This window comes from Phalacrocorax carbo, chromosome 21, assembly GCF_963921805.1.
Source record: "Phalacrocorax carbo chromosome 21, bPhaCar2.1, whole genome shotgun sequence".
Lineage (NCBI taxonomy): Eukaryota > Metazoa > Chordata > Aves > Suliformes > Phalacrocoracidae > Phalacrocorax > Phalacrocorax carbo.
Window position 1 is genome coordinate 8,493,984 of NC_087533.1, and position 17,834 is coordinate 8,511,817.

A 17,834-nucleotide genomic window follows, 5' to 3' on the forward strand; every position below is an offset into this window, starting at 1 on the left:
TGGTACCTGTCGAGCGGTGCCGGCGTGGGGTCCGCGTCCGTGGCGGCGAGCGGTGCCGGCACGGGGCGCGCATCCCTGCGTGCGAGCGGTGCCAACGCGGGGTAGGGGCTTAATCTGGGCAAAATAAGCTTTGGCGGGGCGACACGGGCTCGGCGTCACGTCTCCCCTGGAACCCATCGCCGAACCCCAAACTTGCCTTTCTGGCTGGTTTTTGCTTTCCTTTGCTATCTTAGCACGGGGCGTCCGCCCCCCTTTAGCCCCGGCTGACCCGGGCTTTGAAAGCGCGGGGGGGGCGGGGGGAATTGGCGCACGGGGGTCGCTTTTGTCTGGCGCGGGTGGGGGGGTGCGCGCATCCCCTCGGGGCGCCGCGGGGGGGCGGGGGGCAGCCGGCGGTGGGCGGGGGGCAGCCTCCCCGCCGGCTCCTCGGAGCCTCCATGTTTGCTGCCCCGCAAGGTGCCGCGGCGGGACGGGGCCGGCGCGGCGCGGGGCGGGGCCGGGGGGGGGGCGCCCGCGGTCAGGCCGGAGCGGGCGGCGGCGGGGGGGCGCGGGGGGGTGGGGGCGGCCTGACGTGGGCGCGGGGCGGCCCGTGGGCCGGCGCCGCGGTGATTTGCTGCGCGGCGCGGCGAGCGGCGGCGGCGGCGATGAGAGCGGGCAGTGCGAACTGCCGGAGCAGCCGCCGGCCGCCGTGAGTGCGGGCGGGGGGCGGGCGGCGGGACCCCCACCCACGCGCCCGCGCCGCGCCCGCGCCCCCGCCATCGCACCCGCGGGGCCGCGCCGCCGCCGCCGCGCACCTGGCGGGGCCGCGGGGGGGCGCGGGGCGCGGTGCCCCCTCCCCGGGCGGCGGCGGCGGCGGGGACGCGGCTCCGGCACCCGCCGAGCCGGCGGAGAAACTTTTCGGCGAGTCGGCGCCGGGCTGCGGGCTAACCTTCCTCTCCTCTCCTCCCCGGCCCTCCTCTTCTTCCTCCCCTTCTCCCCCCCCCCTTTCTCCCCCCCCCCTTTGCCCCCCCCTTCCCTCCCCTCCCCTCCCCTCTCGCTCCGCTCCTCTCCCCCCTCCGCCTTTTGTTTTCGCAGATAGTCGGCACACAAAGCTAGTCCCAGATTTGAGCGACGACGGCGGCGAGGCACCCTGATGAGTGAGCCTCGGGAGCGCAATGGATTTGACTAAGATGGGCATGATCCAGCTGCAGAACCCCTGCCACCCCACCGGGCTGCTGCACAAAGCCAACCAGATGCGCCTGGCGGGGACGCTGTGCGACGTGGTCATCATGGTGGACAGCCAGGAGTTCCACGCGCACCGGACGGTGCTGGCCTGCACCAGCAAGATGTTCGAGATCCTCTTCCACCGCAACAGCCAGCATTACACCCTGGACTTCCTCTCGCCAAAGACGTTCCAGCAGATCCTGGAGTACGCGTACACCGCCACCCTGCAGGCCAAGGTCGAAGACTTGGACGACCTGCTCTACGCCGCCGAGATCCTGGAAATCGAGTACCTGGAGGAGCAGTGCCTGAAGATCCTGGAGACCATCCAGGCCTCCGAGGACAACGACGCCGAGGCGGCCGCGGCCGACGGAGCCGCCGCCACCACCGAGGAAGAGGAGGAGAGGAAGTCCAGGTACATCAAGGGCCTCTTCATCTCCAAGCCCGCCGGCGAGGAGAGCGGCTACGCCGGCACGGCCGGCCAGAGCCTGCCGGCAGCCGCGCCGGAGCAGAGCCCCTCCGCCTCCGCTTCCTTTGGCCCCCTCTCTGCTATGAGCCCCACCAAGGCGGCGGTGGACAGCTTGATGACCATCGGGCAGTCGCTGCTGCAGGGCGCCCTGCCGCCCGCTGCCCCCGAGGACTCGCGCCCCGCCGCCGCCCGCCGGCCCCCCGGCCTCGCCGAGGTCAAAACCGAAGCGATGCAGGTGGACGACGCCTCCGGCCGCGACAGCCCCCGGACGGCCGAGCCCGGCGCCTCCGGCGGGGAGAGGCCCGACGAGAAGGGCAAGGAAGGGCCCGGCACCCCGACCCGCGGCAGCGTCATCACCAGCGCCCGCGAACTGCACTACGCCCGCGAGGAGGGCGCCGAGCCGCCGCCTGAGCCCGGCCAGGGGCTGCCGCTGGGGCCGGAGCCGTCCGCCGCCCCGGGCGAGAAGCCCCTGGGCATCTACTCCCTGCTGCCGAACCACAAGACTGAGCCGGTGCTCGGCGTGCCGCCCGCCGTGGCGTCCGCCCTGCACGTGCAGCCGGCCCTGGCCGTCTCCATGGACTTCAGCGCCTACGGGGGGCTGCTGCCCCAGGGCTTCATCCAGCGGGAGCTGTTCAGCAAGCTGGGGGAGCTGGCGGCCGGCATGAAGACGGAGAGCAGAGCCCTGGGCGAGCAGTGCAGCGTGTGCGGGGCAGAGCTGCCGGACAACGAGACCCTCGAGCAGCACAGGTGAGTGCCGAAGCCGCGCCGCCGTGTGCCCTGCCGGGCAGGAGGGTTCTCGCTGCGGGATTTCAGTTTCCGGACGGGTGTTGTGCATGCCGGTGCGAAGTTCCCACCGCGTACCCCAAAACCGGGACGCGGAGCAGCGTGCTCGGGGGGCACAGCCGTCGCAACTTCTGCAGGTCTGGCAGCCATGCCAGAAGGTTCCTTCCAGCGAGTGCCGGCCGGGGAGGGCAGCCCCGATGGGGTCGGGCCGTAGGTGTTCCCTGCTACCCCTTGAGATGGGGGATCCGTCTGTAAAGGGATGCTGCGGGGTCAGGCAGCCCTCGCCCACCCTCTGCCCAGAGGTGACCCTTCCTGCGCCAGCACCCGGCGGCTGCGTCCGTGCGGGGCGAGGAGGGGAGAGACCTGCGGGCTCCCCACGCCCGGCTGCAGCGATGACATTTACGTCGCCGCATGCAGCGTCTTGCCACCCCGGTAGTTTTATGCTGCTCAGCTTCCCTGTTTATGAAATATTTACACTTTGCACAAAGTAGCCCGTAGGTCGGGCTGGGTAACGCCGGGGCGAGCGCGGGGGGCTCGTGCTGCCGCAGAGCCCTGCGTCCGTCCCTGTGGGGGTGGGTTCAGGGTTGAACCTTCAGCGGCTGCGATTTCGGGGCTCCCCTGCTTGGGGTGGGGGAGATCTTTGTGCTCACGCAGGGCCCCACGCCTCCGGGAGCTGCTTCAGGGTTGGAGCGCGGTGGTGTTCATCGGCGCCTGAGTTCGGCACCCCCCTCTTTGCTGCCTCCCGGTCCTGGGAGCGGGAGGACCAGAGCTCGCTCCCCGATTTGGCCAGGGAGCGGAGTCGTGTTAGTTAACTGCGCCTAAATCGGCATCGCCGGCCAAACCCCTTGGTGCTGGGCACGCTTCGGCAAGCACCGCGCAGCGCTGGCCCCCAGCGCGGCCGCAGCCCCGCAGCAGGACGGCAGGTCCTGCCTGGGGGAGAGAAGCGCCGGCGCGGTGCCGGAGCCACTCACAGCCTCCCCGGGCTGCGCACGGCCTCAGATTTTTAATGAAGCAACAGGTTAATTAGTCCTGATGCACATAACGTGCTCCGGGGACGATGGCCGTGCCGGCGCGTGCCTCTGGCGGGGGAGCTGGAGCCGCCGCCCGCGAGCGGTGCGGGATGCGCTGGAGCAGCAGCTCCCCGCACATTCAGCCTGTGAACGTTTTCCAGCGCGGGGCGGCAGCCACCGCTCCGGGGTTCTCAGCCCCGCACGGGTCCACGGGCGCTGGCAGCGTTGCCTCTCAGTCTGGCTGGCGACTCGGAGCCGCCGCGCAGACCCCGCCAAGAGCAGCCCTCGCCCCTCAGAGGGGTCCCCCGGCTCTCTGTGGGCGCACGGCTGCTTTTTGCTTTGTTCCCCCGCCTCGCGAGCGGGAGAGCTGGGGCTCGTGTTCCTTGGCGTGCCCAAAGCTGCCTCAGTGCGGCTCTTCGCCGGCCGTGCGGTGATGCAGACCGAACGTCACCGGAGGAGAGCTGCAGTGAAGGCTCAGAGAGAATTTTAACGTGCCTTTCTCCCACGGCCTCGACCGTCTCCCTCTTCCCCTCCGAGCCTGAGAGCAGCGACCGATGCGGCCGTGGGAGAGGGCGATGCCGGGGCTGCCCCTGCCGCTGGCCGGGGATCTGCCCCGAGGCAGGGCTGGCTGCAAGGTCGGATCCTTCCCGAGCAGCCGGGAGGTGGGGGGAGCGCAGCCCAGCCTGTGCACCGCAGCAGCCCGTGTTTCTCATCGCCTTCCTGGGCTTGCCTTATTTTGACAACCGCAGCTGCGGTCATAGCTGATTTCTTAATGATCCGTGATCCCTATCGTGAGGCTGGGTACGTGCCGTGCTCCGATGGGCTCTCGCGTCTGACCAAAGCGCGGAGCTGAGCGCCGTCCCCTGCAAGCGAAGCCTCGAAGGCAATTGCTTAAGCCAGCGTCAAACTCCGTTTGCCTGTTCCTGCTTTCAGGCGGATTACCTGGCGCTGGCAAACTTTGCAGGGCGAGCCAAATCCTGTGAGCCATTTTTAAACTGATCTGTAAGACCGTCCATGTCGAAAGGCGTTGGGCAACAGTTCAAATGGACTCACCCTCCCCCCCCCCCCACCCCCGCCCACCTCCCAGAAAGTCGAAATCCAAGGCAGTTTGTGTGTAGGCAAGGTCTCATGCGGCTTTTTTATGGCGTTTGCTTGCTAATATGTGGTGAAAATTACCATTTGGGGAGGATTTGTGGAATCCTATTGTATTTATGGAGCTGTTAAACAGCATCTACACTAGACTGGGATCCGTAACTCTCTGCTGGAGCAGTTCTGGCAGCGGGGGCAGCTGCACCGGGCCGGCTATGGGCTTCTCTCCTCTCCGGTGCCTGGTGGAGGGGAGGTCTGGGGGGTCTGCGCCCCATGCCAAGGTCCTGGCACCACCTCGCCGAGCTGGCTGGCGGCGGGGGCAGGATGTGCCGGGCCCACCGCAGTGTCGCTCGTCAACTGGCGGCTTTCACTGACCTCTTTCTGCTGCGCATTTGCTGCTGTGGTTTTGCTTTCCGACCCTGAAGTGAGCGTGGTGGGGAGGCGCCCAGAGCAGAGCCGTTCCCAGCTGCGGTGAGCTGGGGCCGGGGGGCAGCTGCCGGGGAGGGGCACCGGCAGTGCCGCGGGGCGCCCGGCCGCCCCGGCGGGGTGCTCGGCCGCCCGGTGCAGCGGCTTTCGCACGCCGAGCCCTGGCAGGTGACGGGCAGATCCTGAACCCGGCCAGCACTGACGCCGCTCCTTCTGCAAGGAGCTTAGCGAGCCAACGCGCACCGTGCCTGTTTACATCGCACGAGTGAGCGTATACATATGGCGGGTATGTTTGTTTACACACACATGCCTATATAAGTATAAATATATATGTTTATAGTCTTGGAGCCTTCTGAGCGTTGTTCCTGTCTCCATTAGCGTGGGAAACGGGCGTGCCGGAGAGCGGAGGGCTGGGCTTCGGCAAGCGCGTTGGGGTGCCGCTGGCCCCGGGGGCCGGAGGGAGCCCAAGGGACAGTCACCGGCCCTGGCCCCAAGCGGGAGCATGGCTCTGGCCAGCCTCGGCCTCGCGGCTGTGGCGTCCGCACCCTGTCGTAACACGGGCAAGGCAAGAGGGCCGAGCCGTCACCTTTGGTGGCCGAGCGGCTGCAAGCCGCGGCGCCCGCTCTCATCGGGGTTTTCGGGTCCCCGAACCTGCCGGCTGCTGCGCGATCCATTTTTTGTTGTCTTTACCGAGCTGATGATTTTGACTAATCGAGCGTATATTGAGCCAGCGACTCTTTAATTTTTTTGATGAAAGATTTCCTTCCAGGTTCAGCAAAGTTCAAACTTAATCTAATGTTAGTATCGATCGTCGCTTCTAATTGCAGGCAAAAAAGCCGCAGTTCAGTGGCCCTTTTTGGGTTTGTTTTGCATGAAGAAAAACCTCCCGAGCTGCGACGCGAGTGCCGTGCTGAGCCCGGAGCGGTTCGTCATCAGGAAGTTAAATAACTTAAGGCTTTATAAAAGACACGGTTTCATGTGTTTCGTGTTTTTAACGTCGATAGCAACAGGGAGGACTGCGGGTGGGGGCACCACTCGGTAAAGTTCCTTAGCGGATCGGCCGAGCGTCCGAAACGCCGATGCTGTCTGGGGTTTCGCCCACCATAGCGGTGCCGCTTGCTGCTGGCGTCTGCCTCGTGTGTCTGTGCGAGGTGGAGATGCTCGGCTGGGAAACGAAAGTGCTTTGCGACGATGGCGGCGGCAGGCCTGCGGAGGCTGGCGGCGGGCAGATGCTCCCCTCGGGGCGGTTTTGGCTGGAAGGTGCCCGTCCTGGCTGTCGTACGGGGGAGGCACCCTGGGGGAAGCCTCCGTTCACGTTTTCCACACCTGAGTTTTGCATTTTCAGGCTTCATGGCTGAGCAGTCACCTAAGGGAAGTGTCCTATGGCAGGAATAAGGAGGCTTGCTCTTCCCCCTTGGCTGCTGGCCAGCCACAGTACCCCAGACTGCGGTTTTGCCCTCTTTTTCCCATTTCCCAAGCGCAGAGGAGCGGCGGATCTGCTTCCAGCAGCGCTGGTGCGCGGGACCAGGCGTGGATGCTCCTGCTCATCCAAAATGCTCCCGCTCGGGGACACCACAGTTCCCACAGGCGCCCAGGTCCCGGTACAGCACCCGGCAGCCCCCGTGACGTGCAGCCCGTCGGTGTGCTGTCCACGCGGAGCTGTAACGCTAACGCCCAGGGGTAAATTGCGGCGTTTGGCCTTTCTTTGCCAGGCCCACCTCCATTCGTCTCCGCCTGCATTAGCTGCGCGTTGTGCTGCTAATGCCATTAGGCACGTTGGCACTGCTCGACATGTCACAGTGAGAAACAGATGCAGTATACCATTAAAGCAATAAACGTGATAAATCGGATCCCAAGTGCTTTCTGAGATGTTATTAGTGTTAATTTTGGTAGCCTGATACAGTAGTTGTTTTTTATTTTACTTTAAGCATTCGGCAATTTATGTTCCGCCGCAATCGAAACTTTAGGAACAGGAGGAAATATAGAAAACGAGGAGGGAGGGATGGAAAAAAGAAGCCGGCAGCCCCCCAAACTCTGCCCGTGATTACTTCCAGAGTCCGAAGACGACTTGGCAGCTCTTGTTTCTTGCTGATGGGCCTTATTAGCGGCACCTGGCATCATAAGGGGCTAATGGAAACCAGCGTTCCCGGCTGCCTGGCCGCTGCCGCACGGCTCCGGCAGCGCAGGGCGGCCGGGCGAGGAAGCTCTTATTAGCTTTATGGGCAGGGGGACGTGCCCCGCTCAGGAAATGAATGTTGCAGCTAAGGTCCGCGGCGCTGACCCCGAGCGTGTAACCTGTGAGCGCCGGCGGAGACCCCGCTCAGGATGCTTGGGATTTCGGGGCTCTCTGGTTCTTGTCATAGGCAGAGGGAGAATACGGCCGTGGTATGTTGCAGCCTTGAACTTTTGATTTATTCAGTGGGGGACTTAACCGTTTCCATACTCGGCTCCTAGTGCGGAGGGCGAAAAGCCCCCTTTGGCTTCTGTGTTATTCTGTCGATTATTCAGCATCGTTTTAGTTGTGTGGCTGGCACATTTTAAAGCACAGCTCTGAGATGCCCATCAGAAAGCACCAACTTTATTTTTATTGTGATTTATTTCTTCTCCCCCTTGCCTAGCAATATCGTGGCTGGTGGCAGCGGGGCTTCCCGGGGGTGGCGGGGGTGCTGCGCGCCCTCTGACCGGGGTGCGTCCACCTTCCCGGCGCCGCTCGTTTCCCAGGGGCCGGGGCGGGCGGTCTGCGCCAGCCGATCCCCATCGGCCACGGCGCTGGGACCCCGATGCTTAAAACCTGCCTGCCGAGGAGCGTTGGCATGGTTTTCTCCCCAAAGCGCGTTCGCTCGAAGTCGCTTGCAGCAGTTCGATAAGCGTTGCGGAGCCTTTTCGGTCCTTGTTAGAAGCTGTACGGAGATGTTGGCTAGAACAGCATTTGCTGGCGGTGCAGAGGGACCCTCGGAGAGCGTGTGCTGGTTCAGGGGCGACGCTGTCGACTCTCTTTGGTTTTGTTTTGGTTTCTTCTTCTTTTCTTTTCCCCGCGGCACGTGGAAATGGTGCAGAGCAGCCTGGGCAGTTTGTGACAGAGCATCCCTGCAGCCTTCCCCGCTTCTACGCGATGTTGGCTCTTTAGTTACACCGGTGCGTAAACCCATTTTCCTTGCATAGAGTAAAACGATCTGCATTTTCCTTTTTGCTCGCAATTAGCAAGATTTTTCTTTTACTTCCCCCCCCCCCCTCCTTGACAGCTTCAAGAGAGGCTTTAAATGAGTAATTACTAAATATTTCCCGGCAGCCAAACACGGGGCCATGGCATCTCCTGTTGCAAAAGTGAAAAATATTTCTGTTTGCAGTTAATTTTAGTGGCAGGCAGATCATGTTAACTGGGTGTAATTGCTTCCAGATATGGCAGAGGGTTTTGTGTGTTGGGATGAAGGGTCTGGTAAGTGCTCACTTCCTGTGTAAATTAGCCTATTCCATTCATTCCTCCTCGCCCGGCAGTCCTGGCTTGTGTCACTCTGCCTACAAGGTTTTTTTCACCACCACCACCCCCCCCCCCAGCCCGGCGTTAGGCAGCTCAGTGCTTTATGGTGGGCTTAGTCCTTCGCCGGGCATCGCTCCCTCCTTCGCCATCCTGGGCAGGTGCCGTTGGGGTGTCTGCACCCCGCTCCGTGGCCGCGGAACATGCCGCGACGGCGGCGCTTTCGTCCGGAGGCTGCAGCTCGCCGGCCCGGTGGGCTTGCCGGAGCCGGGCTTGCTCTCCAGCCCCGGTAGAGACTGGCGGCCTCAGAGCGGCCGTGCGATGGGCACCGGCTGAAACGAGGAGCCTGGCACGTAGGGAGATTGAGATGGAAGAGATTGGTGTAGCGTGAGCAGCGGAGGAAGGTTTATGCATCCTTATGAATAAAGGCAAACAAGGCAGGCGAGCCTGCCTGCGGTTAGATGCCTTTTAAGACGGGCTTACGAGCTTTCGGTGTAGTCGTGGCATCTGCTCTTCCTCCCAGGCTGGAGCCCGCTTGCGAAGACCTGCTCTGGGGTGTCAGAAGCGTTGCGTGGGTACGCGCCCTGGATAGCCGTTATCTAGGCCGCCGCGGCCCTGACACGCTCGGTATCGGTTTTGAGCACCGGCTTGTGCTCGCAGTGTGTCGGATAACCGCTGCAGCGGACGCGGGGAGCAGCAGGTACCCGTGCGAGAGCGTGAAGCGCTGCAGGACCGCGTGCTTTCGCAAGGAGAGGGGGGTTCCTCTCTTTCGCAGGGGCATCTGCCGCCTCGGTCGTTCTACGGCTGAAGAAGGGACCGTCGCCGTAAAATTCGGGTTGTAGGCACGAGGCTCCGCGCTCTGGCCGAGGGCCAGGGCCGCCCGTATCATTTTCGCTGTAGTGTTCTTAACTGATTTTAAGTAGATTATGGTTGGATACGTGCCCCGCTGTGCTGGTTTAGTTTTCCATCGGCCTTCGTCATCTCGTTGCTGATTTTATTGGCGCAGTGTTTAGCAAACAAGTCGGCGATGTGCAATTGAGGAAATACTTCTCCACGCAGGCACAAGCGCTGCAAGGCGCAGTGAGCCTGGCTAGAGCCGCCCGCCATAAATCGGCGTTAAACACCCTGCTTTGTTACCGGTGTCAGCACGGGAGATGGGCTGTTTATCTGCGTGTATCAGCCGGGCTGATAACCCCGTGCTCTGTTTAGCGCTGTGCGAGGAGCGGCGGGCTTGCTGCATGCCGGCATCACCCGCGCGCAGAGGCAGAGCGATGCCGGCACGGGTGATGCCCTGGTACTTGCCTTGCATGCCGTGGAGGGGACCCCTGCACCCCCCCCTCAAAAAAAATGTACCTCCATCTGTCTGCAACTGCGACGCGTGGCGGGGAGGGGGATGCCTGTTTTCACCTTGGTGACCTATAAAGAAGGCAGGCATCGACCGAGCGGAAAAACAAAGAGAAACTAAAAAAAAAAAAACCCACAACCCCAAACGCCAGACCGTTTCCACTGCCGGCAGGCTCGCGAGGTCGGAAAGAGCACAAATACCCCACGGGAGGCAGGTACCCGGGCAGGCGGGCGCGGGGTCCCTGCTGGCAGCGCCCCCGGGAGAGCGCCCGGCTCGTACTTCCAGGTGAAATAACGGTGCCACGCCACGAGGTCCGAGTCAGTTTTCCTGCAGGAAGGCGGCAGAAAGCCGTCTGCCCGCCGACGCGCCCGCGCGGCTCCCGGCGTCGCGCCCCTTGGCCGGCAGAGCCAACCCCTGGCGCGGCAGGCGTCCCCGCGCCCAAAGCTTGGGCTCTGCGAAGGCGAAAATGGGTTTTCCCATTGGCGAGGACCTTAAGCAATTCCTAGGGACGTTTTTGAAGGCACAATGCAATTAATGTATGTGTCAATATATACAAAAAAAACACCTTACTGTTGCCCATCATTTAATTTTGTTTGACTTGCATTTACGCTACACCAGTCACAACCCACGTGCCGTTTGCAGCTCCATCACGACCGTCAAAGTGCTTTTATCCTCTTGCCACCGAGTTTGGGAGCGGTGCTGGGCTCCGAGCGCTTTGCCCTTTGTCACCTTCCCTCGTTCTTTTCTCCGCGCATTATTTATAGTAAATCATATTAGAAAGGAGTGCTAAGGAGGAAGTGTGATTCATCCTCCTTGAAACCCGCGCTGACATAAATAAAGGCAAAGTGCTTACTATGTGTTTTTTATTATGGTATTTAGGGACAGGTTGTACTAATCTCAGCATGCACAGACTAAACCCGTGAAGGCTACAACTCTAAGAAATTCGATTTAACCACAGTGCACGCTGCATGTTAAAAAAAAAAAAGTCCAACCAAAACCCAGCCGCTCTTCTTGGAAGCGCACACGTGTGGCAGCGCGAGGCTTTAGGGGGCGGCTCGCGGGTTTCCAGATTTTACGGGTCTCTTTGGCCGGTCTGTTCGCTTCTTGGGGCTTCGGGGCGGGGACGGCTGCGAGCTCGGGCATCCTAATTGCTTGGGTGTATCGCGCGGGTCTGGAAAGAGATACTCGACGTGGTCCGGAAAAGGGCTACCCGAGCGGGGGCCAAACCAGCAGGGAAACAGCGAGGGGCTGCTGGGTGCAGAGAGAGCCAGCAAACGGCTCACAAATCGCACGAACTCGGGCTGGCGGTGGTGGGAGCTCGCTGCCGGCAGCGCGGCGCAGCGAGTGCCGGTGGCGGATATCTTATCTCTGGCTGGGCACGGGCTGCGGTCGCAGCCTGCTGCGCAACACACACAAACTGCCTTTGCGTGGGCGAGATAAGGCGCAGGCATTGTGCAACGCCCGCGCCTCGCCGGCCCCTCGCCGGCCCCCGCTGCCCGCACCGGCGCGGCACCGGCACGCCGCCCCGCTTGCACCGCGCTGCGCTCGGCCGGAGGGCGCGGGCCGTGGCGCCGCGGGCCTCGCCAGCACCGGGGCGGGTCCCCTCCGCCGGCGGCAGGCGGCAAGCCCGGTGCGCGGCGGCGTGGGGTGGTCGGAGCGCGGCAGGGCGCCCGCCGGCTTGCGTGCCGGGGCCCCTTCTGTGAAACGGTGCAGCGCTCGGAACCGAAACCCTCTGTATTTCCCTACTGGGTGTTCTGCTATTTTTACCAGTAACGCGGTGATTTCCTCCCCTCTTTCTTCCTTCCCCTTGTTCGTAGAAAATATCCCAAGCGCCAAGAGCGGGCGGGAGGGAGGGCGATTCCACGAACGAGAGTGGTGGCCGGAGGTGCTTGTAGCACATGAAACCTCTTTGGGCAGCTCTTCCCACGCTGCCCTCGCCTTTCGGGGGCAGCGTGGGGGGGCTCCGGCGGCCGCCCTGTCTCACCGGGAGCTCGGGCGGTGGATGCTTGGGTTGCCTCGCCACGTGGGATAGCTTGCACAAGAACCAGCGGCATGCCACGGAACTGGCAGAAACCCCCGCTTCCCTCCAGCAGAAATATATCTTGGGGGAAAATTTCAACTTGAGTGAAAACCTTTCCTATGGGAAAAAAGTGAAAAGGAGTTGTTGGTTTTGCTTCCTGCGTCCCATGGAAATGGGTGCCGTGGTGGGAACCAGGCCACCAGCGGCAGCCAAGCCCAGGCGAGAGAGGGGCATCACCGGGGCTGCCCCCAGCCCTGCCCACGGGAGCTGGAGAGGGGCACCGGGATCTCAGGATGCAGAGGCAGTCGCTTGTATTGATTTCTGGCTTATCTGACCCTTTAGCTGGAGGCAGCTCTTCCCTCAGCGTCTAACCAAATGTAACTTAAAGCAGCCCAGAAATGTATATCATCCTTCCCTTGCATTAATTAGGGCTGGCTGATGCATTATTTAGCGGGGTGGGAGCTGCTGCGGGCTGCCCCGGAGCTGGTGCCGAGACCATGGCGGGGGGAGCGGGGGGCTCTGGCGGGCTTGTGCCACCGGCACGGGCATTGCTTTGCACGAGCCTGAGGACGCCGGCCGGCGGTGCCGCTCTGGTACATCGGGCGGCTGCAGACCCGAGCCGGGAGGAGAGCTCACGCCGGACCTCGTCCAGCTGCGCCCATCCAGAAGAAGGTGGGAAAAGAAGGAAGCCTGGCGATGGGGAGCTGAGCAGGGGGTGCCCCACGGCAGAGCAGCGGTCGGTGGGTGTCTCCCGAGGATGGCACTCGGGATGCTTCCCTTCTTATCCCGTAGCACAGGCGATGCATGGCGGGGTCCGCACCGCCGGGCGAGCGCCGGAGGCTCGGCCGCTGCCAGCACGGGCAGCTGCGCCTCATCCTCCTCCGGCTGGAGGTGGAAAGCAGCTCCCTAATTAGCACCTTTGTTGCTAAGTGAACGAAGCAGCCGTGCACGGCGAGCTTCCCGCTAGCGATGCGCGTGTTGGGGAGGGGGCCGTCAAACGCCGCCGCCGCCGCGCACAATGCCCTCTTGTGCAGGTACCGATGTGCCGGAGCCTGTTCGCTCGCCACGCCGCAACGGGCAGGCGTCACGGGCCGGGGCTGGGAGGCAAACGCCGTTTGCTTTCCTCTCCTCCCCCCTGCCGGTTTCGTTTGCTGGGGTGTTTGGTGCCACCCACAAATGCAGTTGGTGGGGCCTGATAAAGATCACTGACCTAGAGCGAGCGACGGGGACTTTCTTCCTGCTAAAATTAAAAGAAACCCACATTGCATTGTGCTTGTACGGCTGGGCTGGGGGTCACCCGGGTTGGATGTGCCCGGCCGCCGGCCCTCCGCGCTGCGGCTTCTCACGCGGACGTGCCACGAGTGGTGTTTGCATCCTCGGCCCTCTTGCCGATGGGCGTTTGCAGCCTCTGGTGTCAAACGTGCTCCGCAGGACCGAGCCTCTGGCCTTTGGCGCGGGGTAACGATTTTCCACCCGACTGAAAAGATGGCGCGTGCGCCTGCAAGCGGGTTTTCTCGTGCGCAGTCGTGCCGCGCCGGGGTTTGCTTCGCCGTCAGCCGCCGCGGGAAGGGATGCCGTGGTGCTTCGCCGGCGCTCCTGCCCGTGCCGTGCACCGTCTCCTTTTGCCGCCGGTGTTCTGGGGGATTTCAGTTCTTCCTCGCCGGGTGTAACGCGTGGCAAGCGCGTCGTTGTACAGGCTCTTTGTGCTGCGACGGCTCATGCGGAAACCACGTTTTCCGCATAAGTAAGCGGAGGGCAAGAGAAATTACAGCGGCGGCAACGCGAGAGCACAGGCAGCAGCGAGCAGACAAAGAGCGGCCGGACGTGGCGAGGGGTCCCGGGTCAGCTGCGGCTCCGAGCCTGGCCCTGGTCCCCCCATGATGGCCCTGGCCACTGCGATGCCCTGCATCCCCCCCGGGGTGCCCAGGCGATGTGGACCCCGCTGCAGGGTCCTGCGTGTGTTCAGGCTCCTTCCCTCCTCTCTTCTGGCTGATGTACAGTTCGGGGCACGTATTGGACGTGGGGGTTTTCTCCTTCTTTACATACATAGGCTCAAATCTTGCTTTGGTCTGCAGCCACTCGCTTTCCCGTGATGGGGTTTTTGTCACTGTTATTAACTAATGAGCTGATTCTTTTGCCACTTTTCAATAACTGTATTTTTCCCTCAATATGAGAGAGGGAAAATGTCTTTTCTTAATAGCGCAGCTCTCAAAAGTCATTGAAGGCGTGAATTTGCATTCTTCCGCACAAATGTGCGGATTACCACACTTTTTATTACTACGACTTGAATTGCTGAATCATGGAAGCGGGGGTAATAGGAAATGTTTGCATGCATGATGTTGGGGCGGGGGGGGGAAAGGCTATTTTTAAAGCCACTGTAGCGGGCTGGGTGCTTTTTTTCCCCTCTCGCTACAGCGTTACGTGGAGTCCGTGGTACGGGACGCGTCTTGGTTCCCGGTGGCAGCCCCTGGTCGGGCTCGGATGCGCGGCAGCCCCAGTGCGCCGGCCCTCCCTGGCGTGCAGCCTCAGCAGAGCGCGGGTTTACCGCGGGTGCCGCACGTCCTCGGGTGCCGCCGCTCTCACCTGCTGCGACGAGGGCCGCCGCTGAGGCAGCCCTTCGGCTCCGGCCCACGGTGCCTTTGTCTCCAATTACCTTTGGTCGCCTCTCGTGCGGTGTCTGCCCCATGCTGGCAGGGCCAGACGTGAGTTAGCTGCGAGTGTCGCCGTGTTAGAAGAAATGATGGTATCGCCTTCGGAGGGCCGGTAACGATGGATGTTAACGCCAGCCTCCCGCCGGCTTAGAAACAGCATCTCTCCTCCCTCCCCCAGAATGAATAAATCGTGAGCTTCGCCGGGCCTGGTTGTTCAGCCCAACTAAGGTCTCGGCTCTTGTCTGTCGAAGTGCTGCGGCCGCTCGTGCCCCTCTCTGGCTCCGGGGGCTCTTCTGCAGAGCGGCAGCCTGCGGCGGCACTCCTCAAACAAGACCCTGTTTGGATTGCCAAATCCCTTTGATTCTCCCTGCGTCATCTGCTGCCACATCCTGGCTCTGAGTTCCGGGGCCGGGGTTTTATTATTTTATAGGTGCCGTAACGCTCGGACCGTGTCGTGCAGCAGTGACCAGCTCGCTCTCCACACCGTCGTCCTCCTCTTCAGCAGTAAACAGGGAGCTGCTGGGGGGCTCTCGGCCCCCGCTCACATTTTGGAGCCAGAATGGCCCACGTTTGGGCATGCGTTTTGGAAAACACATAATATTTGGGCTAAGGAGTAATGGTTTTGCCACGCTCAGCGTATGTCGCTGAGCACATTCCCCTGCGCCTATCAACTTGTGCCTTTTCACGAGTAAATAGCGCCAGGGAAATAAGGGCAAAAAGCAGCGTGTCCGTCTGCGGGTAGGGACGGGGTTATCCCGGTCCCGCGCGCTCTCTCGGCCGTGCTCTCGGCGGCCTCCAGAAGATCTGCAGAGAACCAGCGTGCCGGCAAACTGGACGCGAACCTGGCTGAGGTTATTTCCAGCGCTGATGGCCGAACGGCCGTGCTAGGGCGTGGGAAGAGTGCCGAGAATCATTTTCACCCAACAAATTATTGTTGTGGCAAGAGCACATTTGAAATCCATTTAACTTTTCAGTGTCCCATACCCCTTTAAATGTTTCAAGTGTATTCTCACTGATGGGTTACCTTTTCTTTCCCCTCGGGCTGTAATTAGTGTCCTTTACACAGAATTGCCTTACAATTGGATTTGAAGAAGATAAGAATCAAATTACCAGTATTTATCTTGTAAATTCCAAAAGATCTACTGAGAGGCACTGTATAAAGAGGATTTTTAAAACTTTGTGCTCTGAAAATGCAAACCTCCCGCAGGTCCCAGCGTCGCCCTGACCGCTGCGTCTGCAGAAGGCCCTTGCACGTGGGACGCGGCTGGAGGTGGGGGCCATCTCCTCCTCCTGCTGACGCGGGCTGGCGGGCCGGGAAGGCGGTGGTGAAACGCGCGTGGAAACGGATGTATTTCCATCCCCTGATGGATGGTGACTTGGTTTTTGTTAATCAGGGCAGGCGCGCTGCAGGCGGCTGGGGTTTGGACGCCGCGGCGCCCGCGGGAGGGCGATTGCCTCCTGCCTTTGCGCTTGGGCTGGCAGGGGCTGAACCGGGGCGAGCGTCCCCTCCGCCCCGATGGGTTGTGCCGGTCCAGGACAGGTAACCGGGTGCAGGATGGCAGCGTTGCCTCAGGCTGGGCGTGCAAAGCGGACCGACCTCGGTCTTTGCTTCCACGGCCAGTCCCAGGTAGGCTGGAGGAGAAAAGTCTTTGATGTGCAGCCTCTCCCTGGCTTCCCTCCCTGCTCTGCGGGCGGCTCTCGGGTGACAAGGCAAGTTGAGCACCAGAAATGGATGGAGGTAATTTTGGTGGGCTCTGTTTTGACAGAAATTAAGCATCTGAATTTAAATTAAGGAGATGGAGAGCCCGGGCAGCTGAGACTATATTTTCATAGTGTAAACAGTTGCAGAAGAAGATTAATAGCATCTGTGTAAACACTCCGTCGCAGCAGCGAGGGTTGTTTTTTTTTTTTAATAGTTGGAAAACATGAAGGACAGCTAGAGGCAAGGGACACCGTACCTCCCCTCCTGCTCCCCCGCAGCCCGGCGCAGCCGAGCCCTCCACACGCCTTCAACCTCCCTGTCCATCCCACGGCAAATATTTCAGCCGCCCTCAGCCCCGTTCTCCCTTCTCGCAGTAAATTACATATTAAAGTAGCCTGGTAACTGAGCACTGGTTGCTGCGCGATAAGCTCCGGGAAATCGATATGTTTGCCATGTGCCTGCTTGTTTATGACACCTGCCTGCAGAGCAGTTGAGCAATGCTCTGCGTGCCCGGGCTGCACTTCGGAGGCTCGCCTCCTCCCGAAACCCAGCCCGCTCTCACAGGGGAGGGTGCAACAGCACCTCTTGGTTTTGGTGTTGCTCCCCGAGCACGGTGTTGCAAGGCAGCGCCGCCCGAAACCGCCCGGCAGCGTCCCGTCGCAGGGGGGTGAAATAACACGAGCGATGATATTTAATGGTATGGAGCCACGGGGAGGCTGGCAGGATGAGAGGTCGGGTCGCGTCTCCATCCATCTTAGGGGCTTTTCCCGGCCCTCCTGTGGGTTTCTGCTCCGCTTCCATTTGCCGCCTCGCTGGAGCAGGTGCGGGAGCAGAACCCGGGGGTTTAAGTACTCGTTTCACACGCCTGGGAAGGAAGACGGCTGCCTAAACATGCGATGCTTTATGGGAGAGGGCTGGCGTCTCCGGGGGGCTCTGCCACACAGCCAGCCGCGCAGGGACCGCGCGCCAGGGCGGTCGCCAGCGCGACGCCGAGGACCGGCCGGCCGCACCCCGGCGCCCAGGGGATGCCCGAGCCCCTCGGCAGCGGAGGCTCCCGCCTGCAGCAGCTAAGCCCGGTTCAGCTTATGGACTGGGACCAGCCCCGACTTGAGAAAACTCCTTCCCTCGACTTCAGAGCCCAGATCCGCCCACGGCCTGGGCGCTCTGCCCGCGCCGAAGGTCGGCCGGCGCCTGCCCGCGTCCCCCCCGCGCCGGCGGGGCGTTGGGATGGCAGCGTACGGTTTTGAGTTAAACCTCAAGTTAGCGGGCTGCGGTAATTGACCTTTTGACCCAGATATGAAGTTGGGAGGTAAAAGACACGGCTTGCGAGATTTTCGTAAAACTGCTGACCTCTCGCAAGATTAACTCGGAGATAATAGTAATTATAAACAGATTACGGTGGGTCCAATCGATAGTGAACTTTACCTCCTGCCTAAAAACTGAAGGTCGGCGTTTTACTGCAGCAAAGATAACTGCCGCGGGTTTTCACACCATCGCGAGCCAGTAAACGTCGCCTATACGTAGGGAGCCCGTGAACTGAGCGCGTATGGTTTCCATGGGCGCTTCGGGAGGGGGAAGAGGGACCCAGGGGATGGTTCGGCGTGGGGTTTCGTGACGCTGAATCCTGTAGGTAACCTCTGGCACGGTGCAGACGGCCTCCCCAGGTG

General features: G+C 61.8%; 1 protein-coding gene across 3 annotated transcripts in view; it reads left to right on the top strand.

Annotated features, from left to right (window-relative positions):
• The first annotated feature begins 567 nt into the window (after positions 1 to 567).
• ZBTB16 (zinc finger and BTB domain containing 16) overlaps positions 568 to 17,834 on the top strand; it is a 62,326-nt gene continuing 45,059 nt past the window's right edge. For 2 of the 3 annotated variants that reach the window (XM_064470750.1, XM_064470752.1), the window contains exons 1-2: positions 592 to 685; positions 1,072 to 2,413. In XM_064470750.1, the coding sequence (XP_064326820.1) occupies positions 1,152 to 2,413 (1,262 nt within the window). In that variant the 5' untranslated portion in view covers positions 592 to 685; positions 1,072 to 1,151. Of the gene's footprint in view, positions 686 to 1,071; positions 2,414 to 17,834 lie in introns of all 3 variants that reach the window. The other variant, XM_064470751.1, reaches the window with a different exon arrangement.